The sequence below is a fragment of the Arvicanthis niloticus genome, chromosome 10 (genome assembly GCF_011762505.2).
Source record: "Arvicanthis niloticus isolate mArvNil1 chromosome 10, mArvNil1.pat.X, whole genome shotgun sequence".
Lineage (NCBI taxonomy): Eukaryota > Metazoa > Chordata > Mammalia > Rodentia > Muridae > Arvicanthis > Arvicanthis niloticus.
The window spans coordinates 25,193,469-25,216,312 of record NC_047667.1 but is presented as its reverse complement, the minus strand read 5'-3'; the positions used below and the strand labels follow the sequence as shown (position 1 = coordinate 25,216,312).

At 50.0% G+C, this 22,844-nt stretch overlaps 1 protein-coding gene across 2 annotated transcripts in view; it reads right to left on the bottom strand.

Moving 5' to 3' along the window:
• Positions 1 to 22,844, bottom strand: part of Cacna1s (calcium voltage-gated channel subunit alpha1 S) — a 66,562-nt gene that overhangs the window by 4,223 nt on the left and 39,495 nt on the right. For both annotated transcript variants that reach the window (XM_076941266.1, XM_034512989.2), the window contains exons 18-39: positions 22,643 to 22,772; positions 21,990 to 22,049; positions 20,330 to 20,436; positions 19,783 to 19,870; positions 19,460 to 19,567; positions 18,286 to 18,338; positions 17,907 to 18,053; positions 17,056 to 17,257; positions 16,747 to 16,905; positions 14,632 to 14,742; positions 13,766 to 13,849; positions 10,542 to 10,598; positions 9,605 to 9,733; positions 9,331 to 9,396; positions 8,716 to 8,807; positions 8,035 to 8,194; positions 7,011 to 7,138; positions 4,249 to 4,345; positions 3,142 to 3,244; positions 2,247 to 2,348; positions 1,880 to 2,004; positions 61 to 189 (exon numbers count right to left, since the gene is read on the bottom strand). In XM_076941266.1, the coding sequence (XP_076797381.1) occupies positions 61 to 189; positions 1,880 to 2,004; positions 2,247 to 2,348; positions 3,142 to 3,244; positions 4,249 to 4,345; positions 7,011 to 7,138; positions 8,035 to 8,194; positions 8,716 to 8,807; positions 9,331 to 9,396; positions 9,605 to 9,733; positions 10,542 to 10,598; positions 13,766 to 13,849; positions 14,632 to 14,742; positions 16,747 to 16,905; positions 17,056 to 17,257; positions 17,907 to 18,053; positions 18,286 to 18,338; positions 19,460 to 19,567; positions 19,783 to 19,870; positions 20,330 to 20,436; positions 21,990 to 22,049; positions 22,643 to 22,772 (2,437 nt within the window). The remainder of the gene's footprint in view (positions 1 to 60; positions 190 to 1,879; positions 2,005 to 2,246; positions 2,349 to 3,141; positions 3,245 to 4,248; positions 4,346 to 7,010; positions 7,139 to 8,034; positions 8,195 to 8,715; positions 8,808 to 9,330; positions 9,397 to 9,604; positions 9,734 to 10,541; positions 10,599 to 13,765; positions 13,850 to 14,631; positions 14,743 to 16,746; positions 16,906 to 17,055; positions 17,258 to 17,906; positions 18,054 to 18,285; positions 18,339 to 19,459; positions 19,568 to 19,782; positions 19,871 to 20,329; positions 20,437 to 21,989; positions 22,050 to 22,642; positions 22,773 to 22,844) is intronic.

Sequence of the window (22,844 nt, the reverse complement as noted above, 5' to 3'; positions counted from 1 at the left end):
TTCTCTCTCTTGCTACCTGCTGTGCCTGGTCCCTTAGAAGTGGCCATGGCCCTCACTCACCCTGAATATCCCCTCCTCCATGGCAGCCTCTACCATGGCCCTCTCCAGCTCCTCCTCTGCTGTCAGGTCTCCAGAGATGGCACGGTGGATCTCTGGAGCTGCTTCTTCCTCTATGGTCCGTAATCCAGCCTAGGGATGGTAAAGTGTCAGGTGATCTTGCATTCCAGGAGTGGAGACCAGAAATACTTTCCCTGGCCCAACTTGCTTTGAATCCCTGAACTTATAGCTCTTCTAAAACCTGTTCTCTAGCCTGGACCATTATCACAGGGCTCTGAGGCCCCCACAGTCCTGCTCTGGCTTGGGGAAAACAATCTGCATTCTGAAAAGATTCTAAGGGCTTTTCTGTAATTGTTGTAGGTAGAGACTTTGTATCCCTTCCACCTAAGCCTCTCAGTGGAGAAATCTTTTTATTGATATGTGTTTTCTAGCCAATGAAACTTTATATCACAAGCAATAAAACAAATCAAAATAAATGTCACCTGACAATTTTCAAAGAGGACACAGGATCATGTCTGAGATATTCTTACCTAAAACATACATTTTCTGTCTTGTATGAGGAAACATCGTACCAACCCAGACTGAGGGACAGCTAGCCTGTGTCCTCAAAAGAGTCAAGGTCATGTTAAGGAAAGACTGCCAAGTAATTGATTCCAGAAAGCAAGATATCAAGGCAAGATGCCATGCACGCAAGGTGTATGATCCTAAGCTGGATGCTTTTTCTGTAAAGGACATCACTGAGTGAGGAGTGGAGGGCAGCTATGTATCAACACTAACTTCCTAGTTTCAGTGGTTGTATTGTGGCTATATAGGAGAATTATGGAGGGCAAGGGCAAGTTTTCTGGAAATTTACACTAAAGTATTCTGAGCTGATGGGGTGTCATGCGAGTTATTCTTAAATGGCCCATATCAAAATTTGCAATTGTGTAAAAGACTAAGTTATTTCAAAACCACAAAGGCAATTCAAATACATTGTTGAACATACAGCCCAAATGTGTGTGTGTGTGTTGTTTTTAAAGATTTATTTATTTTAACTTTGTATGTATGGGTGCTTTGCCTACATACTATATCTGTGTACCATGTGTGTGCAGTGCCTACATAGGCCAGAAGAGGGCGTCAGATCAGATGGTTGTTAGCTGCCCTGTGGGTGCAGGGAACTGAACTCAGGTCCTATGTTGGAGCAACAGGTGTTCTTAAGCCACAGCCATCTCTTTAGCCCTACATGTCTGCTTTTGAATTTTTGAACCATGTGCATTACAATGGACACAGAAGGAGGAGAAGGAAGAAGAGGAGGAGGAAGAAGAGGAAGAAAAGGAAGAAAAGGAAGAAGAGGAAGAAGAGGAAGAGGAGGACGAGAAGGAGGAAGAGGATGAGGGAGAGGAGGAAGAGGACAAGTTGGAAGAGGATCAGGTGGATGAGGAGGACGAAGAGGAGGAGGAATAAGCGGTGGAGGAGGAGGTCGACGAGGTGGAGGAGGAGGAGGTGGAGGAGGAAGAGGAGGAGGAGGAGGAGGAAGAGGAGAAATCAAAAGCCCCATGAGATAAAACATACTGGCTGGGGGCAGATTCTGCTTTATTTGGCGACCACTTCTCCAGTAGTCTCTCTTCAAAGAAATAAATTTTTTCCATCCAGTGACTCAGAGATGAGGAGCTCCCAGACCTTCTCCTGAGGCCAAACATCCTCCATCACAGACCAACCTGAATTATCTTCTCACTCCATTCGTCTGGGCCCCCTCCTCTTGCTTCCATCCCTGACTGAGGGACCAAGAGAGGGGCTTGGGTCAGGAGGGACATCCCTTGGAACCCACCTAGATTGGACTTACCTGTATCTGAACTGTGTCCTTTTTGGGTCGATACCCATAATATTCCTCCTGGCGCTTCATGAACTTCCGGAAGTGCTCCTGGATGAGGAACGTGGCATAGAACTTCCCCACTGTCACCTCATCATCTGTAGACAGCCAAAAGGGAGGTAATGAAGGGCAGTGGGAGACTCACACCGGGGTCAGCAGGCTCGGGCACTCAGCCCATCCTGCTGAGGTGGTGAGTGGGTGGCCCCTTTCACTCTGAGTTAGTGTGTCTCTGTTAGATGCTCTTGGCATCTGCCTGTGGTATTAATGGTAACTAGATGTCAGGTTCTTAACCTGCTTCTTGTGTCTGTTCTAGACTCTGTTCTCTCATAGGAGTACCCACCTCCTATTGGAGGGATGACTTGGTCCAGGAGCTTCATGCTGGTTCTCTTCCAGATCTTTTTGATGATGGCTCTCAGCTCCTCATTGGCTTGTTCAAAATTGCCTGGGGTGGGGGGTTGGGAGTGAGAAAGGGAAGGGTGGCCCTAAAGCGACTGAACTTGACACAGCCTGAGAGAGAGGAGATTTCTTCAGCACACCCTGGCTCAGTGTTCTTTTGCGATAGCTGCTGTAATCTACACTGGCAGTGGGATGAGGGCATGGGCAGCTCAATGCTCAGCCCTGTACTTACTTCCATGCCCTGCAAAGTTAGACTGTAGGCTGTTGTCTCCCTTTCTCTCTGTAAAGATTTCAAGTCTCTACGTATCCCGGTTTGTCCTGTGGTCCCCAAGCAGTCCTCCTGCTTCTCTAACTTGCTCCTTCCTGAATCCCGGCTTCCTTCCTTGTCATCTCAAGTCCCCTGCCCATGGCTGCCTCACACATCATTGGACCAGGTAGGGAGATGGCCCTGAAGCCTCTGGAACCCTGACAGAGGACTCAGGAACAGCACCTTGACCTCAATCCCACTTCTTCTCCTGTGCGTGTATTCGAGTCAAGTGTGAGCTTTCACACCTGCCCAGTACTGAGTCCTACTTCCGTCCCATCCAGAGCTGCCCAGAGAGGACCCCATCTCTGAGTGAGCACTGTCATGTGCCTCTGCCCCTGACACAGCTGAGTATTATTAGACATAGTCTTAAGACCTTTCCACCTGGAGCAGCCTCAGACTCCCTGTGAGACCTGAGCGGCACGATAGTTGGTGACCATGGCCTGGGTTTCTTCTGCTTCTGTCCACATTTCTGGCAATCTGTGCAAGAATCCACCCTCCCAGAGAAAAGGGGCACCCATGAGGAGTCCCTCACCTTCCGTCTTGATCTTGAGGGCTGTGCGCACCAGGGCAAAGAGTGTGGCATTGAAGGTGACCGTCCCATCGCTGTTCAGGGGCATGTTCATGCCCACCAGCCTCTGTGCGGGGAGAGGTAGGGCTCTCTGATGCACTGGGAACAAGCACAACTCATCAAGTCACCCTTACCTGGTGTGGGATAGGAGTGGCTATGAGGACAGGGTGTGGGCTGAGTGGGATATGTCTGTGAGACTTGAGGTCAGCAGGGTGGGACTTGGAGACTGCTGTGGTTAGGATCTGGAATGTCTGCCAAGGTTGGTGTATTAAAGGTTGGGACCCTAGGGTGGGTGGGTGCTGGGAGGTGGTAGCAACTGTAAGGGGTGGACCTAGAGGGAGGTTTGGGGGAAACTGAGGGGCACACCTTTTTCTCCTTGGGTCTGGGCCACAAGACGAGTGGTTTTGCTCCACCGTGGCATCTATCATAATGTCTACACCCATCACCCATAACCAGAGACCTAAATGCAACGAGTTTGCTGGATCTCTGGATTGAAGTCCCCAAGTTGAGAACTAAAATAATCCTTTTCTCCCTTTAAGTGATTTGTCTCAGGTCTTTGTTGTGGTGGCCAGCTGACTGACATAGCAACCCAGAAAACCACTGCTATAAGATGTCTCCTCCTATCAGGCTCTCTCTAGTCACCCAGCCCTGCAGCACCTGCCCATCTTCTTTCCCCGAGCCACAGCTGCTTAGCCTGACAACTAAGCAATCGGATCGTGCACGGATGTGGAACTTAACCATCACAGGTGGGTCACCTGAAGGATGAGGGTGAGAAGACCTAAGACACCCCTCTCCCAAAGAGCCAGGAATTGTGTCAGTGTATCACAGGTGCCACACAGAACAAGGGGGTCAGGAAGTAGCAAGTGAGGAAAGCCACATACGAAGAGGGTGTAACGGAGAGAGATAACCAGAAAACAGGGTTTCAGGCTGGATCTGAAGTTGGAGCAGGGGCAGGAAAGGTTTTGGAAGCATCTCTGAGGTTCAAGAAGACCTCGGTTATGGCCATCCCTGTGCACCATTGGCAGGCTGTTTCAGGCAAGGCAAGTCAGGTATTGTCCTGAGAGATGTTACCTTACATGCTACCCGGTGTGGGCAGAACTTCCCAAAGCCCAGAGGCGGCTGGATCCTCCTCAGCAGGGTCACCACATCCAGGTGCTTGATTCTGCCCCTGTGGAAAGACACACAGACAAGTACACCTAGGAATGCTACTCAGAGCACCTCTGTCCCTTACTCAGAGAGCAGACAAAAGAGGGAAGGGAGCCAGAGGGCCAGGAACATTTCCTAGTTTTTAACCCTGTTTAAAAGGCCTAAAGCCTTTGAATCTATATTACTTCAAATCTATATTATTCGTTCTTTGTAAATTCCATACAATGTGCTTTGATCATCTTCAACCCTGCTTCCCCCAACTCTTCTCACACTTCCCCCATACCCCAAAAGAAGAGATAAGGTTTGTGTTCATGGGTGCCCACCACAAAATGGGGCTCTGCATGTTGTGAAGATACACACTTTCTTTCATAAATTTATCCTCTAGGGCAGGGGATCTGGATTTCATCTCCTCCCATGCTAAGACATTCCTTAAGTTTTGGTCAAGCTGAAAGCGGAGGCTCTTGGGTTGTGTTGTGTATGTAAATCAAGAGAGTAGTAGCAGCCTACTCCAGAGACCGCAGAACTGGGGACACTATGGCAGTGCAACCGTGACCTCTGGGGTAGGCACAAAACAGAGCAGCAAGGACCATCACCAAGGCCCTGGCAGTAGAGGAGTGTTGCCCTAAGAATACTCATTTGGGGGGTTTTATGGACCACCTCATGCTCACAGCTGGCTATGAAAGACATTTCCTCTTCTTGGGAGCTCAAAGGTTCTTGTGCTTACAGATAAGCCTATGAAAACCAGGAATGTTGAACACACAAGGCTGTCTTTTCAATGAAAAAAGATATGCGACCTATTTTCTGCCCAGACAGATGGGAATGGAGGTGCATAATAGCCTGGGTGACCCCTGTGTTACCTGTAGAGCTAGGCCATGCCTGCTCTCCCAAGCTCCCACACTGGGACCAGAGCTTGCCAATAGCTTAGATGACCTTCACACTATTTATATGGCCAGGGGAACCCCCAAACTCCTACAAGCAGAACCAGAGGTAGTTAATAACATAGTTACCTGTATGACCTGCCTATGACCACACCAGGTTCTCCTCATAGGCCCTTAAAAGATAATACATGCAGCCTGTCTGCAGAAACCACTTTCAGAGATCAAGTGATAGGTCCTTTGAGAAGAGTTTTGATGTAATTATGTCTTACTGTGCACATGGGATTATGTTACACAAGGAAACTTTTCTTCCCAAATTGTACTTTACTTAAATATGCCTAAAATAAACTGTCCAGTGTCAGACTCCCAAGTTAGAACCAGCACTGGCGGGTGAGTCGCGTTGAACAGGATTTCCTTCTTGCTGCACGTGGATTGTGAGGCTGATGGCCATGACATTTGTAGACTCCACACTGTCTATAAACTAAGTGCTGAGTGAGACAGACAGACAGACAGACAGACAGACAGGACACACACACACTCATGCATGCACGCACTCATGCACATACATTGGTACTTGGAATTGAGCCCAGGGTGTCTCACATGACAGGCAAGTATTCTACCACTGAGCCACATCCCAGCTCCCCATACACAAGTTAGGACTGTGTGATAGTGATAGAAGCAAGTAGATTAAAAAAAAAAGTGTGTGTGTGTGTGTGTGTGTGTGTGTGTGTGTGTGTGTGTGTGTGAATACCATGCGTGCAGGTAACCATGGAAGTCAAAAGAAGGTGACAGATCCCTTGGAGCTGGCATTACAGTGTGAGTCATTAGGCCTGGATACTGGAAACCAAACTTGGGATTTCTGCAAGAGTAAGACGGGTTCTTAATTTCTGAGCCATCTCTCCAGCCCCTAGGTAGGTTTTTGTTCTTTTATTTTATGTGCAGATTGTTTTGCCTGTGTATATGTCTGTGCACCATATGTAAAATGTAGCCCAGAGTCCAGAAAAGGGTGTCAGATCCCCTAGAACTGGAGTTATAGGCAGTTGTTAGCTGCCATGTGGGAGCCGGAAATCAAATCTGGGTCCTCTGGAAGAGCAGCCAGCACTCTTAACCTTTGAGCCAGCTCTCCAGCACTCAACCCCCAGGAGTTTTTACTATCTCTGTTGAAAGCATTTTAGAGGGCAGTTGGCAAGAACTCTGGACTTACTAGCCTTGAATTTTGGTGCCCTCACTTACTGTGTAACACTGGACAGCTTAATCTCTCTACATTTCAGTTTGCTCATTTGTGAGACTGGAATGACCAGAGGGTCTGCACCATAGGTTGTTAGAAGAATCAGATGAGCCAACGTACAAAGTACTGGGAAACACTCAGTAAATGTGGTCTTACTACTTCTTCTATCGAGAGGAGTAGGAGAGTGTTTCCCGAGCTCTGAGGTGCAGGCAGATGGCCCGAGGATCAGGCTGACAGCAGTGGGGACTATCACTCAGACAGTCTGAGTGTGGTCTGGGACTCTGCACTGTAATCAGCCTCCAATACAACCAGTAGGTAGAGGCCACAGTGAGCAGCCAGGGCCTGTGTGCCTGTGATGTCCTGAGATCTCACTCCTGAGTAGTAAGTGGCCAACTAGAAGCTAGGTGACCCCTTCCTAAGAAAATTAGGGTGTTTCTCTTTTGAGGGATCTCTTCCACCTTTGAGACATACTGATTCCTCAGGTTGGAACCTTGGGTAGATTAAGGGGGAACAGAGAGACTCCAGAGGGATCACTGGGATGGAAGAGTGGGCAGTTTGGTACCCAGCACTGCACAAAGACTCACTTAGCCTCCGGGTCGTACTCAGCCCAGATGGCCTTGAACTCATCCAGGTGGTGAGGGCCCAGAATGGACCAGTCCCTTGTGAGGTAGTCAAAGTTGTCCATGATGACAGCCACAAAGAGGTTGATGATCTGCAAAAAGACAAGGGTGCCCACAGCACAGGCAGGTGGGGGTGGGGAACAGGGACAGATTGGGCATGGGGCTCTTCCTTCAAGCCAGTCTTCCAGCACATTCCACAGTCCGTCATGAGTAAGGCTGAGCCCTGCCTTTGTTCTTGCCCAGTGTGTGCTCTGGTACTGGTGGCCATTCGATAAAACTGAACTAGGACACCCCTGTGGGTGCTATTCTGATCTCGGAGAGCTACTCTGCCTCTTCTAGGCATAGCTGATGCCCTTCTCACTTTTTCTGTCTACACTGGGCGTCCTTAGAATTGCCATGCTTGCTCACACGTGAACTCATTCTATCAGAGTCCAGACTAGGTCTTGTTCATGTTTCTACCCCCTGCACCTGGCCCTGTGTCTGGCAAACATAAGACATTTAAAGGTTTTGAGTGAATAAAGGGACTAAAAGGGAACACCAGTTGAGGGGCCCAGTGGATGCCTTCTTCATGGACAGCTCTGCTACCACTGAGGGATTTGATACTATTTCTGACCCTAGCCAGGTTCTCTTGGGAGACTCATTTTAGAGTCTCAGTTGTCTTGTGACACAGCATCTTCTTGTGCTGCAAAATAGTTAGGCTAAATTTCTCTACTGGAAGCCCCTACCCCTTGAGAACCAGCCTCTTCACAGTTCTCCTGATTGCAAACTGTATATGTAACACGTATAATATATACAGTAAGGGCATCATACACACAGCGAAAATATCTTGTGGCCCATTTGGAGCAAGAAAAATGAGCTCACAAAACAAAGATACTCCAAAAGATCAGATCAAGGGACAGTCTAACAAGAGTTTCCAGTGCCCCTAAGATGTCTCCACCCCACCTCACCCCTCAAGTTCCGCCCTGACCGGAGCCTTCAGACTTCTCACCAGGAAGGCGCAGAGCATGTAGAAGCTGATAAAATAGTAGTAGGCGAAATTGGTGCCACATGTATACTCCTCCCCGGGTGCGTAGTCAGACTCTGGGTCACACAGCTTCCCGTAGCTGCAGGCTAGCAGGATCTCTTGCCAGGCTTCCCCTGTGGCACACCTGAACAGAGGAAAGATGCTGTTGGCATGTGCATGTTTGCTGGGTCCCCGGGAACAGCCAGTGAGATGAACAGAACTGGGCTGCTCCCCGAGGTAGAATCCCCATAAGCTTGGTCACAGTGTCCCCCTCCTTGCTGTTTCCCCCTTTCTCCCCACCTGCCCCTGCCTTTTTTAAATGCAGGGCTAAAGTTGAGCTGAGCTATACAGAAAACCTTTCTGGGAGTGGGGGTGACTTTTACCCATGATCAGAACCACAGCTAAGGTGAGTGTCATAGATCAATGTCAAGGGTCACTGAGGTCTCATCACTCTCTAGGGGACATTTGAGATTTGAACTCTGCTTCAGTGAATAGACAGCATGCCACTTAGGAGAGACTCAGTGCCAAACCACAATGCAAGGTTTTTATAACGGTGACAGAAGGGCATTACGCCAGGCAGGGAACCCCTCTAGTACAGGGTCTATGTGGGACCAGCACTGTCTGGAGTGCAGAGGAAAACCCAGGGAGGCCAGGGGACTCTCGTGCCTGAAGAGCAGCAGCACAGCTTGTGGGAAAGTCTGGAAGTTGTTGTTCCGGTTTATTTGTGTCCCATCCACCAGGGCAATCTTCCCAAACATCTGCGAAGCACGGACAACCAGGATACAAGCGTTTCCTCAGCTAGTCTCCCACCACATCTCCCGCTTGACCTGCTTCCCACCCTGGCCCTTATTTCATTTCAACGCCTTTCACTTCAGGCCACATTAAATCTGAAGCCAGACTCATTGGATTCCTTTCTAGGTCACGTAACATTCTTCCTCTCGATTCAGAAGCCGGGCAGACAATTTCTCTTCACCAAGCACTAAGTTCGTCAAGATCTGGGGAAGGGTTCTGGGGGGCAGACTCTAGCTAAGGCCTTAGAGACCAGACCTGGCCCCTGATATCCTTCATGTGCTGGGGTCTCTCCTGGGCCACACCCTGTCTCCTAAGACCAGAGTTTCTGGGTCTCGTTTCTACTTCCTCTGTTAGATTGGAAAAGAGGGATGTAGAAGGCAGAGAAGGCCCAGCTTTCAGTTGCATGTTGTTAGGCCTTTGTGGGTCAACAGATACACCCTCTAGCTTGGCTAAGACCCATCTTTTGGCCTGAGCCCACCTGCCTCTCACCTGCATGCCGATGACCGCGTAGATGAAGAAGAGCATGACAATCAGCAAAGCCACATATGGCAGGGCCTGTGGGCAAGAGCGTGCAGCAACAGCTAAGTGTTTCATCTGGCTGCCCTGCGGCCGACAGAACCATAGCCCTTGGTCTTGCAGCCTGGCCTCCCTTGGCTCATCATGGGCCTCCCTGGCTCTAGGACCTTGGGATCCCAGCTAGAGCTGGTAGCATTCCTGAGTTTGTTTCCAGGATCCCTGGTCCTGGCCTGTTGGGCACTCGCACCTGGAAGGACTTGATGAATGTCCACAGCAGGGTGCGCACACCCTCCGCCCGGCTCAGCAGCTTGATCAGTCTCATGACCCGGAACAGGCGGAAGAAGGCACTGGAGATGCGGGCGCTCTCATCTGGGTCCTGTGGGGCAGTAGCCCCAGAGGTCAGTCTGGGGTGGCACTCGGGGATAAGGGGCAGGGCAGGCAGGAGATGCAGTGCACGCGTGCGCAGTGTGTGTGTGTGTGTGTGTGTGTGTGTGTGTGTGTGTGTGATGTCCATAGCAGAAGGGTTCCAGGCCTACTTCAGAGCCCCGATTGTCTCATAGCCTTGAACTATCCTGGGATTCAGGACTCTGGGGTCATGTGTCTCAAGAAGGTTGAGTGTGGGGTCTAAGTTATGCAGTAAGCCCGTGCTTGGGAGCAGAGCAGGGATTCTTCCCGAGGTGCGGCTGTAGCAAGGCCCACTGCTGGCTTCCTGTTCATCTCTCCTCTGTAAACTGTCACCAAGCTAAGTATCTGGTGGCCTGTAATGTCTCCCAGAAGTGTCCAGTAGCTTTAGCAAGCTGTTTGCCCTACACTACTCTTGCATGTTGTAAATTAGGCAAGCTTCTGCCCTTGTGCCAACTTTAGTCCTCTCCCATGTATGGCAGTTTTGGGCCCTGTTCCTGTGCCCACTAAACTGTCACAGAGGTCTGGTAACAGTCCTTCCTTTCATCTATAGAGAGAGTATGGGGAGAATCCTCAACCCATTTCTCAGGGCTCCAAGGAAGCCACTACATCCATGCATGTCCCACCACAGAGTCCCCACCTCTGCCCAAATCTCAACCTTCACTGTGTTTGCTCTAACAAAAGGAGCCCTGACTTCTGGGGGCACCCCATGCGATCCATGCAGCCAGCTCGGCATGCAAGCTGCAGGGCAGGGTGAACAGGCTCATGCAGCCTGAAATTACAACGTTCCCGCAGCCTCCACCCAGGCAATACAGTCCCCCGCTGGAGGCCAGGAAAGTCTGTGGAGAAAAGAGACGAGGGGAGAGAAACACATGGGAGGGAGGTGAAGAGAGTTGTCAGAAAGGACGGACACAAGGAGAGTTAAAGAGAGAAAAAGATAGGCAAGGGATGGAGACCTCATGTGGCTGTAGTCGGGGTGGAGAGGGCAAGAGACCTGGGCAAGGGAACATGAGGGGAGGGAAGACTGGACAGAGACAGGTCCCATCTCATCATTGAGATGCATCTGTGGGTGGCAAGGGCTTGGGCTCTTTCTCGGTCTGGGTTGTGTGGTGCAAGGAGCATCCTGGCCAAGGGCATACTGGAAAGAAAATACCTCTCATCGTTATAAGTAGACTCCCCCTCTCCCCTGTAACAAGAGTTGATGCCATCACAGAGGTCCATCTTCCAGGGGCAAAGTGGGTGTGGGTTGGGGAGACTAGAGACCCCTCCTCCCATCAGATATCCCCTGACTCAGGACTGGAGCCAGGATCAAGGCTCACATCTCAGTGACCTGGCTCCTTGAGAACACATAGTTAGGTGTATGGGAGTGGCTATCTTTTCCCTGGCCACATTTTGTCTTCTAGAGCCCTGGGTTGGTGAAGTAAGTAAATCTCTAGGCTTCCATGTGCCTGAAGATAGACTGATCCCAGCACTCAGGCTCCCCGTACCACTGGCCTCGATCTTGGCTGCATGTCAGATTCATGTAAGAGAATGGTACTGCACATATACCACTGTGGGGTCCACCCAGTCAATGACGCCAGTGACTATGGAACAAGGTTTCAGAGGTAACCCGTACACACCAGGAGATTCTCTCCTGTGTAGCCAGATGACAGATGTATTCTTTACTTCTATAGTCTGACCTGCAGTCACTCAGCACAACTGGCCATTTGAATTACAACAAAAATCTAATAAAACTGGAAAGTAGGGCTGGAGAGATGGCTCAGTGGTTAAGAGCACTGACTGCTCTTCCAGAGATCCCGAGTTCAATTTCCAGCAACCACATGGTGACTCACAACCATCTGTAATGGGATCCGATGCTCTCTTCTGGTGTATCTAAGGACAGCAACAGTGCACTTACATACATGAAATAAAATAAATAAATCTTTTTTTAAAAAAAACCTGGAAACTAGCTCTTCAGTGACATCAGCCACATTTTAAAGGACCAGGAGGAGCACTGGATAGGACAGTGTGGGATTGGCATTGAAGTTCTGACAAACAGGCAAGGCCTTTCCCTGGTTTGTGTGTTGGGAATGTAAATCAGTCTTAACGTGTCTCAAATACATATGCCTGGTAAGGGAAATTTTCCACTTCTGAAAACCAAAGAAAGACCATGTCAGCTTCCCCAGCCAAGAGAACAGCAGCCTGTGGCATGTGGGCCTCAGACGTGGAAAAGTAACTGTTTGCAGTGGGGCTATTTATTCTGGCTCTTCAGAGTTCTCCCTTCTGGCTGCTTGTGACAAGAGAGGCTCTCAGACCACAAATAAATGTTTTCCTGGCAAACGCTGAGCAAGAATGGAAATGCACAGCACATACGCACACTACACATTAGCCCCTCCCCCTCTCTGCTTTTGCCCAGAGCCCACCCCCACCCCCTATCAGCCCTGAGCAGATGGAGCTGTCTGTCACCATCCTGGGATGAGGTGAACAGGGTTCCCAGGATCCTCCCCTAGTACAACAGACAGTTGGTGAGGCAGCCAAGTCCCCAGAAGGTGCCATTTCCCCAGGGATGAGCTTTTGGAGCCTCAGCCCAGGGCCCCTTCCTCACAGACTAAGGCTCTTCTCAGCTGGGCCCTCTCTCAAGCATCTCCAGGCTAGATATCTGTCTCTCCCACCAACTTGCTGCTCTGGGCCTGGAGGTAGGAAGTTCAGGAGGCCCATCCTGTGAGTTCCCTGCCTTGAATGAGCCAACCCTTAGGTAGGATCTCACTATTCCCTAGCTAGGGTAGCTTAGGCAAATTAATGTCCTCTTCTGTCTCTTCCTCCTGGCTTCCTCTACCCTTGCGTGGCTCCAGGGTGTGGCTCAGTGATGACCCAAGGGGACAGTGTCTTTTGTTTTCTGCCTCTGATCTTTGGATCTCTTCTTCCAGTCCCCACTCTCTCCTCCTGGTCAACCTTCAAAATACAACCTAGGTGACCATCCCTGCAACCAAATCCCCTTTCTGTCCTCGGCTCTATGAACCACTGCAAGCCCTTCCCGGCTGCTGTCCCTGGGTCAGCCCTGGTCCCTCTCAGCACAAGCTCAACAGGGCAACTCCAGTGATCCCATTAGAACGAATGCCTGACAGTGTTTATACCTTCCAAAGGGCTCTTTACTATCTCAGAACAGACTCCAAAGTGTAATTATGGCCTTTAAGAAGATCTGACCACAGTGTTCAGTGTTCATATGTTTGTTCCCCAGTGTCTCCCGTAGCTACATGGCTTACCCCTGCCCCCTTAATTCAGATTTTGGCTCTGTACAATATGCTCCTGATACCACCCTCTCATTCCCTTCCATGTGTCATCCCTACCCTCCTTATCTTCACGTAGCCCAGCAACTATATTTATTGTCTGCTGCCCACTACAGTTTTGTTTCCTGCTCTGCATCCAGCATCCAGAGCCATACAAGGCACATGCTGGTATTCAGTAGGTACTTAATACATGCTATAAATGACTGAATCCCTAGAGGAGAGCTACCTTTCCAGTCATTAGATTAGCATCTCAAAAGTAAAAATTTAACCCTTCCTTGGCTTGCTCAAAACCTTTGGTGACTTTCTATTAGTGAGTGGGTTCATGAAGTTCACACCCTCCCCAGCCATGCTCAGACCCCTTCTCTCTTCTGCCTGCCCATATGGATCTCCTGAGACAACTCAGCATGTCTGACCTCTGCACAGTCTCTACCAGAAGATTCCCTGCCTTGGACTTGCTACCCTCTTCAACTCCACTGCCACCTCTTCCATCTTCCTCGACTTAGCCACCGATGACCTCTGCTTGCCACTCTAGTGCTCGATCTTGGCTGTGTGAGCACACTCATATCAGTCTGGCCCCCTAGGCATCATTCTGCTTTGGAGGATATCACTCCTCGAAGGCAGAAGACTTGTCCTGTTCTAACCCTGGGTACCATGTTGTACTCGCCATGGGTACTCCATAAACATCTGAGGAGTGAATAAGAACCCTACCCCAGTGAGGGCTCTGCCCATCCCATACTCACATCGATCTCACTCAGGATGACATCAATGATGCTGCCGATGACGATTAGGAAGTCAAACACATTCCAGGGATCTCCAAAATAGCCCTGGGAAGGGAGGTCATGGAAGAGCAAGGGCTTAGCTGTGGATGAAAGCAGCCGTGACAGCCAGCGGGAATGGGGGGCATCCATCAAACTGCTGGGCAGACCAGGGTTCTAGCATCCCATTTCTCTATTTCTGGTTTCTAATGCTCGTCCTCTGAGCTGTGGCCTCAACTTTCCTAATGATGCGACCCTTGTGGTTGTAATAATGCATTTTCTTGTGCTGTGGTGACCCCTGATCATAAAGTTATTTTGTTTCTACTTCATATCTATAATTTTGCTGCTGTTATGAATTGTAATATAAAAATCTGACATGTAACCCCAAAGAGGGCGAGGCCCACAGGTCAAAGAACTGGTGCTCTGGAGCATCCGTGGTAAGAGGCTTGCTGAGAGCTTAGTCTAGAACTTTCACCTCCAGAGCCCCACTTAAAATTTCTGTCCAGAGACCGACAGAAGAGAACTCAATTGGACTAAGATGGCACTGTGGGAATAGATTCAAAAGCCTCAGAAACAAAACAAGATCTTCTCCTAGTTCGAGGCTTGTGCTCCAGAAGCAGAAAGGAAGGCACGGGGTGTGAACGGGTTCACAGACGCAGTGGCGAGCATCTGTATGCCAGCACTCCATCCTGGCTTCTGCAAGTATTGCTAGGCCCACATCTAAAAGGGGGCATAGCATGGGCATGAGCAGCCCGAGAGCAGAAGGCGGAAGGGACTCCGGTAGAAGGAGGGGAAAGTCTCTCCCTCCCAGGCCACAGCTGTTCCTTTGTCCCCATGGCCCAGTCACTCACCCTAGGCTTGAAAGCTATGAGCTTGAGGACCATCTCCAGGGTGAAGATGATGGTGAAAGCCACGTTGAGAATGTCTGAGACGTGGTTCATCTGTTCCGACTGGTTGTAATGCTGGAGAGGCAGCATGGGTGAGGTAGGCCATGAGGGCCAGGCTTACCAACTACAGATCACAGTCCCAGATCCACCCCTGCGTGGGCAGCTCTCACTGTCTTTGGGCTCACTTCTCACCTGTTTTATCTCAGCAAGCTAGGAGAACAGTGATCTCTTGACTTTTATCAGGCCTCAAGGATACCTTTCATACCCATTCCATCCATAATAGGCAGTGGTAGAGGGGAGCGTGGAGATTCAACGACCACAAGTCTGACCAAGTATGGCTCAGGTCTATAAATATCATTTATATATTGGTCCTGGGTGACCAAAACTGACAGTCTCCTAGGCAGGGCTTAGCATAGTCATTATGGTACAGGACTAAAGAGAAGACCCTGGAGTTCTGGGGTTGACATCTATCTGGTGGGAAACAAAGCTAGCTAAGATTTCTATATACCAGCTGCCCCAGTGTGATGGTTTGAATATGCTTGGCCCAGTAAGTGGCACTACTAAAAGATGTGGCCTTGCTGGAGTGGGTGTGGCCTTGTTGGAGTGGGTGTGGCCTTGTTGGAGGAAATGTATCACTTGGGGGGGGGGGAACTGGGCTTGGAGGTCCTATGCTCAGGCTTCACCTAGTGTGGAATTCCAGTCTCCTGCTGCTGCCTTTGGATCAGGATGCAGAACTCTCTGCTCCTTCTCCAGCAATATGTCTGCTTGCGTGCTGCCATGCTTCCTGCCATGACAATAACGGACTGAATCTCTGACACTGTAAGCCAGCCGCAATTAAATGTTTTTTGTTATAAGAGTTGCCTTGGTTATGGTGTCTTTTCACATCTATAAAACCCTAACTAAGATACACAGTGACGGGATGGGGAGACATTTCAGTCAACAGCTTTGGCTTTTGTGACTACTGCTATAGACCTCCTAAGACTTTTTGTTGTTGTTGTTGTTGGTAAAATCCCAACCATCTTCTACAGAACCTTCCAAGGTAGGTGAAAAGGGCTTACTGACTGCCCCACCCCTCAGCAGTGGGGCCATGTCTGTGGCCTGGCTCAGTCCTAAAGAAACCATTGTTTATATTCTTCTATGTAACTAGGGTCTGTAGTTCAGTGAGTCTCCTTCCATGATTCCACGAACCTACAGGGTGTGGTCTTCTCACTATGCTATTGTTTAAATGTGAATTATCACCCATAGGCTCATGATTTCGAACACTTGGTCTCCAGACTGTGGTTTGAGAGGAAGTAGGTCACTGGGGAAGACCTAGAGGTTTATAGCTAAGCCTTGCTTCCCACCCTGTATTGGCTTCCTATCCAGCTGAGATGGCAACAGCTGACACGTGTTCCCACCACCATGTAGCAGCCCGCCACTGTGCCTTTCCTCACCGTGTAAGACTGTATTGTATCCCTTGCAACCATGAGCCAGAATAAACCGCTCCTTCCTTAAATGTTTCGTGTAAGGTGTTTGGTCACATGAGAAAAGCCACTCCGCTAATGTATATTGAGTATGTCTTGTGCCTCTAGGAGAGGGTGCCTAGCTGTGAAGTTGTATTATATAGGGTTTAAGGGACCAGATGCTTAATTAAAGCACGAGAGCAATGCTGCCAGCTATGCTATGATCTATGAGAGGTTGCTCTTCTCCTAAGAGGGACATCTGTCTTGTGACAAGTGTAGAAACCTACTTTTCTTGGGATGGGAAGTGAGTTTCTAAACAACTCAGCCATCCAATTTGCAACAGTGTTCTGCTCTTCTTAGAACACAGAGAACTCGTGTTCTGTTCCCTGCATGTCTTCCTCTCCTACAACAGCCATCGCCTGTTTGAAGAACTGCAATCCCATCTCTCTGGAAGCTTGAATTAGCTCCTTAACATAAGCCATAAGGGACGAGGCTGGGATTAGTTCACTCCTGTGTCCTGAAGCTGGCACGTAGCAGGTGTTCTAGACATACCTACTGGAGTGAACTGGGGACTTCTTTATGTCCCTGCCCTGTCTAGGCCCTAGGTCTTACTATGGCTAGTCCCCTGTCTCCTTACCTGCATGCCTAGGCAGATAGTATTGAGCATGATGAGAGCAAACATCAGGTATTCAAAGTAGGAGGAAGTGACGACGTACCACACCTGATACTGGTATGGGTTTTTGGGGATGTAACACCTCAGTGGGCGGGCCTTCAGGGCATACTGTACACATTGGCGCTAGGACACACGAAAACAGGATAGGTCAGTACCGGTGTGAACTGCTTCAGGAGACAAATGGGGAACATAGACTAGGACTGGGCCTCAACTTAGGCTCTCTTCACACGCCTGTGGGGCTCGGCTTGGCATCTCTAGCAGGTGGCTCAGTACCTGGTTCTTGTCTAGCTCACAGTTCTTATACTCAGTCTCCCCCTGCTCCTGGAAGGTGACGATGACAAAACCCACAAAGATGTTCATCATGAAGAAGGCTATGAGGATGATGTAGATGATGAAGAAGATGGCCATCTCCACTCGGTTGTTGTAGACGGGGCCTGTGTCCTCCTCATTTGAGTCTATGGCCTTGTACAATAGCCTTGGGGTGGGCAGAGAGGAGAGGATAAGCAGTCAAGCAATGGACGAGAAGGCAGAACTAGTCTAGGGGTTAGAACCCACCCCGCTGTGGTCCTGCCTTTTGGGGCATCTCTTCTACAGTCAACCATTAAGACTCCGCTATGCCTCCCTGCACATATGTAGCAGATGTGTATCTTGGTCTTCATGTGGGTCCCGAACAATGGAGTGGTGGCTATCCCAAAAGCTGCTGCCTGTCCATGGGATATGTTCTTCTAGGTGGGCTGCCCTGTCTGGCCTCAGTGGGAAAGGATGCGTTTAGCCCTGCAGAAACTTGATGTGCCAGAGTTGGGGGATACCTAGGGGGCCTCCACCTGCTTAGAGGAGAAGGGGATGGGAGATGGGGAGAGGGATTGTGGGAGGGGTGACTGGGAGTGGGAGCAGTGGGCGGGATGTAAAGTGAATAAAATAAAAAAGAGTCCACTGTGGGCAGGGAGGCATGCTTCTGTGGGAGAGGAGAGTGGGCACACTTTGTCAGAGTCCTTTGGCCACGCTCACTTAGGAGAGAAATGACTGAGTGCTGCCACAGGTTGGCATGGTACACTGTGGGCTGCTGGTTCTTTGGCACCACCCTAATTGTGCCCATGCTGGACCCAGACCCCGGTCTTACTCACTGAGGCCAACCCTCAAAGGTGGAGACCGTGAAGAGTGACATCATAGCGGAGAGCACATTGTCAAAGTGGAAGTCGTTGTGTACCCACTGGCGGGGACGCAGCTCTATCTGCGTGGGGTCTCCATCCTTGTATATATAATAGTAGCCCCTGACAGAGAGAGGCCCAGTCACTCCACCATGTGACTGGGATACCTCAACTCCACCCACATCCCCTGGGCCCTGAGTAGTGAGTGTGCCAGAGAACTGATGGTCCATTTCTAGGACAGAAATGAAGGATGCTGCTGGGCATTCCCTCCCCTGTTACTGAAGGCTTCCCATCCTGAAGGTCACTGTGCTCCTCAAAGGTCTCCCGTATCCCTTGGCAGCAAAGCCTGGGGTACCTGCACTCCTCTTCAGTCATCTTGGATAAGTCATTGCAGCTGTAGAACTTCCCCTGCATCCAGGATGGCAAAGAAGACATGGAGACATGGAAATAGGGTAGGATAAATGGGCTCTGTGGGCACTTGGTTGGAAGGAGAAGGGCAGGCTGGCTGTCTGGAGGGAGGAGACCTCTCCTCTCTTTACATACCCTGAAGGCAAGGCCATCATCATCCATTCTTCCCAGTTGCCCCCATCCAGCCTGGCTGCTGCCTTAATGGGTATTTGTGGAGTGGCCAAGGCTGGACCCAAGTATACTCCTTTGACATCATGGCCAATGAGGTTCCTACCATCACACTGTGCAAGGGGAAGGGCTTGCCCCTCCCTCGCCATTCTTTTCCTGTCCCTGGGAAGCCCAAGGCTGCTAAGGAACAATGGCTATACAGACGAATTCTTCCAGTCGGGCTCTGAGAATCTAATTTGTCCTCAGAGTTAGATAGGGTTTCCAGCACATCCCAGACAAAGCCCGATCTCCCTCATATTGAAGACCAGCAAAAGGTTTTGTCTGACAAAGAGTTGGATGCAGGGTCACCCTATGACTAAGTTAGGTTTGAAATGTGTGAATCCTGGTCTAGCTCCTTGGAAGGCCCAGAGAGGGAAATGCCTTAGTCAAGGGGCCCAACTGCCCTGCCTCTCTCCGGGGCTCTGTCATTTCTTCAGGGCACTCCTTCTTTAGGGAGTTACAATTCTGCGGGAGGAGATTCCTAGAGAGAGACTGAATAGCTGTGTTCTCCCAGGGAAGTATCAGTAGGACAAAGTCAACTGTGAATTCACAATGAGGATTGCCTCTGCAGAGGTGCCTAGGTCTTGTGGATGATGCCAGTCATCCCAGCCAGGACCTTGGATTGCAGAGACTGGCTGCAGCAAAGAAGGTGCTGGGCTAGGGATGCTGTAGGCAGATCTGACAGAGTAGGTGGAGGTTGGCAAGTTGGTGAGAAGGAAGCTAACTACAGGGTCTCTGGGTGAGAGCAGACACAATGGTAAAAGCGGCCAGAGAATCAGAGGCTAGCAAACAGGATATGGGTGTTTTCTCCTTCAGAAACCATAGCATCAGGGTCAGTTGCTATCACAATTTGAGGTGCTCTTGCTTGAGAAGAAGTGGCTGGCTTTTGTCAATGCCTTCCAGCGGAGCCTCACCTTGAAAAGCTGCACTCCGATGCAGGCAAACATGAACTGCAGGAGAGTGGTGACCAGCACGATGTTCCCGATGGTGCGGATGGCAACAAAAACGCACTGCACCACGTGCTAGGGAGGTAGGGACAGTTTGGTGGGTGCTGGGCTTGCCCCACCGTACTCCACCATCCTGCCCAGAGAACCCTGGGAAATGCAAGACTCTGCCTGCTAGTAGAGTTAGGTCCATGGGGAAAGCTGGCTGGCCCACCTCATTCTCACAAGATAAGCACCTGAGTCCAGGACCTGGAGTCAGGACTGCTGGTCCCTTCCCTAAGACCCTCTCTTACCTTCAACCCTTTGGCTCTGTTTATAGCCCGGAGTGGTCTCAGCACCCTTAGAACCCTCAAGATCTTCACCACGGAGATGGCGCTGGATCTGCAGGAAGCAAATTGCTGTGGGGCCTAGAGTGGTGTGCTCCAGCCAGAGGGCTGCAGCCAGGGGCTTTGTCACCTCCTACCTGGAACTATCCACATGTGGTCCCCCGACCCATGGGTCAAGCTAATCCCTGATCATTGCATATGGCTTTATTGGCTTACTTCTCTGTGGATATAGACTCTGTCGTTTCTGTCAGACCAGAAAAGACCTGCATCTGGGCCTATACTCCCCACTCCAGGGGCCTGGCTGTCTTCTCCTCTTTGCCTCCCCTCCTAGTCTCCAAGATATGGCTCTGAACATTTAGCATTGCCACTTTAGCCCAGCTGGGGACCACCCAAGGATGTTCCACCCAAGGTGGCTTTCAGCCAGGAGCCCAGCTATCCACAGGGCCAGGACTCCTGCTCTGAGGCACAGGCACAGAGAGCCCATACAGTGGAACTGGGCCCTGCCACTGCTTACTCAAGGCCCATGGAGATGAGAGACACAGCCACCACCAGCAGGTCCAGGATGTTGAAGTAGTTGCGACAGAAGGAACCTTTGTGCAGGAAGGCCCCATAGGTGGTCATCTAGGGAGAGAGGCAACATCTGGAGCAAGCAGAAGCTGAAGGAGCAAATTTGCCCCTCCTCAACAAGGGCTTCTTATCTCAATCAGCTAGGGGGAGTGTCAGGAAGCATCTTGTTACTCAACTCCCTGGGCTCAAGGGTGCTCCCTCTGTTCTCCACTTCAGACAAACTCTGGACACTCTAGTCCAGGGGCACCTGTGATGGTCTCTGCCCTCAGAGGGGGATTCGTTTTCTCCAGATGCCTTTCATGTGCCTCCATTCCTTCTTTCCAGGACTGGAAAGCTCCTTCCCTCCTGAGGAGCAGGCTAGAGGTCCTCCAGGATGCATATTCACTGCCTCAGATTCGCTACCTGGCTGGTGTAGCTTTATTTAAAGGCCTAATGCTATATCACTCCACTTCTGAAGTCCTTCTTGACCTTGGGACAGCCGCCTTCTCCCTCTGCTCCACTGTCAATGGCTGAAGCTCTGAAAAGGAAGCACTCCTCCCTCTGCTCTGCTTTGGTCCTTACACACAGTCACCTGCTCCTCTTCTATTAGAAGAGATAATGGCCTGTGATTCTGGGTTCCACTCAGAGATGGAGTCCCAGCCCCCACCCCACTCCTCAAGGCCTGCTACTGTGATAGCCTGAGCCCAGTATGCCCACCTCAGGAACAGCCAAACCAAGGCAATGATCCTTTTTTTAGATAAGAGAACTTTGCTTTCTGTCGTAGTCGATAACCCAGGGTCTCTTTATTTACTATGTGGGTCAAAATGAACTTAAACTTCTGATCTTCCTGCCTTTCAGCTGAACAGATTACAGGCACACACGACCAGGCCTGCTTTTATGCAGTGTAGAGAAGCCAAGCCAGCTCTTTGTGCATATTAGGCAAGAACTCTATTAATGGACCCACATTCCCTGCCCACGTGAGATTAAAGTTTTAACAGATTTCTAAAAGCTGGGAAATCCTGATTTGTAAAAACATTTGCCTATTATGTGGCAGAGCAAGGTGTGGCCTTGAGAGCCCCCTCCCAAAGTGAGAGGACATTTCCAGATCTCTAGCTTGCTTCCCCAAACAGCTAGACTTCATAGCATGTGACCAAGATGCTTACAAACCGCAGCAGCTGCAGTAAAGCCAGTATACAAGGCTACCGAGCTCTCTCTAGGGCTCTCCCCAGTGGTTACTTCTTTGAGAACTCTAGAAGGACAAGAACTCGCCAGGTTCATGGAGTAAAGACTAAAGGTAAATTCCAACTCTCAGACCCACTTTTAGGTTAATTGTGTCTTCCATGCAGAAGACCAGTGCTCTTCAGAGAGGTAGCAGCCATAAGTGGGTCATATTTCTTGTTTCTAGCCTTCCATCCAGTCACCCACTCTCTTGCCTGGATCCCCTTTGCCTAGGAGCAGAAGCCCTGTGTAGTCTCCTGGATCCGGTGAGTCTTTCCTACCATTATCCATTTCTGTCTTCATTTTCCCCATTCTCAGTACCCGCAAGTGAATCCTCGTGTGTAAATTCGAGCCGCTCAGTGAAGAAAAGCTTCATACTCAGAGATATGAGTGCTGTAGTCCTTACTCACCTTAAGGACAATCTCCACAGTGAAAACAGCAGTAAATACATAGTCAAAATACTCGAGGATCTGGAGATGGGACAAGGTAGAGGCAACCAGTGAGAAAATTGGCAAAGCAATGGTGTCACCACAAAGCATCATCACCACCATCGTCACTATCACCATGACCACCACCGTCATCATCCAGTAACATGACAACCACTACTACTACCACCACCATTACCATAGCTACCGCCACCACCATCATCACCATCACCACCACCATTACCGTTAACATCACTATCTTATCACATTAATATTACCATTATCATCAACAACACCCACGCCCACCATCATTGCTATGATCACCACCGTCACTATCATTTCCATGACAATCACTGCCACCACTAATGTCACTACCATTAATACCATCATTATCACCATCACTGTCGTCACTACTGCTATGACCGCTGTAATTGCCAGCCCCATCGCTACTCAGGGCAGGCAAGCAAATCCAGCCTATCTTGCTTCTGCTGTGGTAGTGCTATTGAGAAGCTGCGGTGGGAGGTCCCAGCTCTCCGGAAACTATGAAACTCTGATGCCTGTGGCCACATAGAGGGTATAACTGAACTTGAGCCCCAGAGTGGGGCTGGTGCTGAAGCAGCTGAAGGGGCTGCCATCACCTGATTCCTCATGGAGTCGGCCCGGATGGGGTCCTCAGCGGCCAGTGCTGCACTGCTGAGCAGGATAAAGAGCAGGATGAAGTTGGTGAACCAGGTGGCATTGACAATACGGTGACATAGGACGCGGATCCTGGTGGGATGGATGGGTTGGGAGGACGGAAGCTGAGAGATGCAGGAAGTTCAGGCTTCACTCACTAACTTC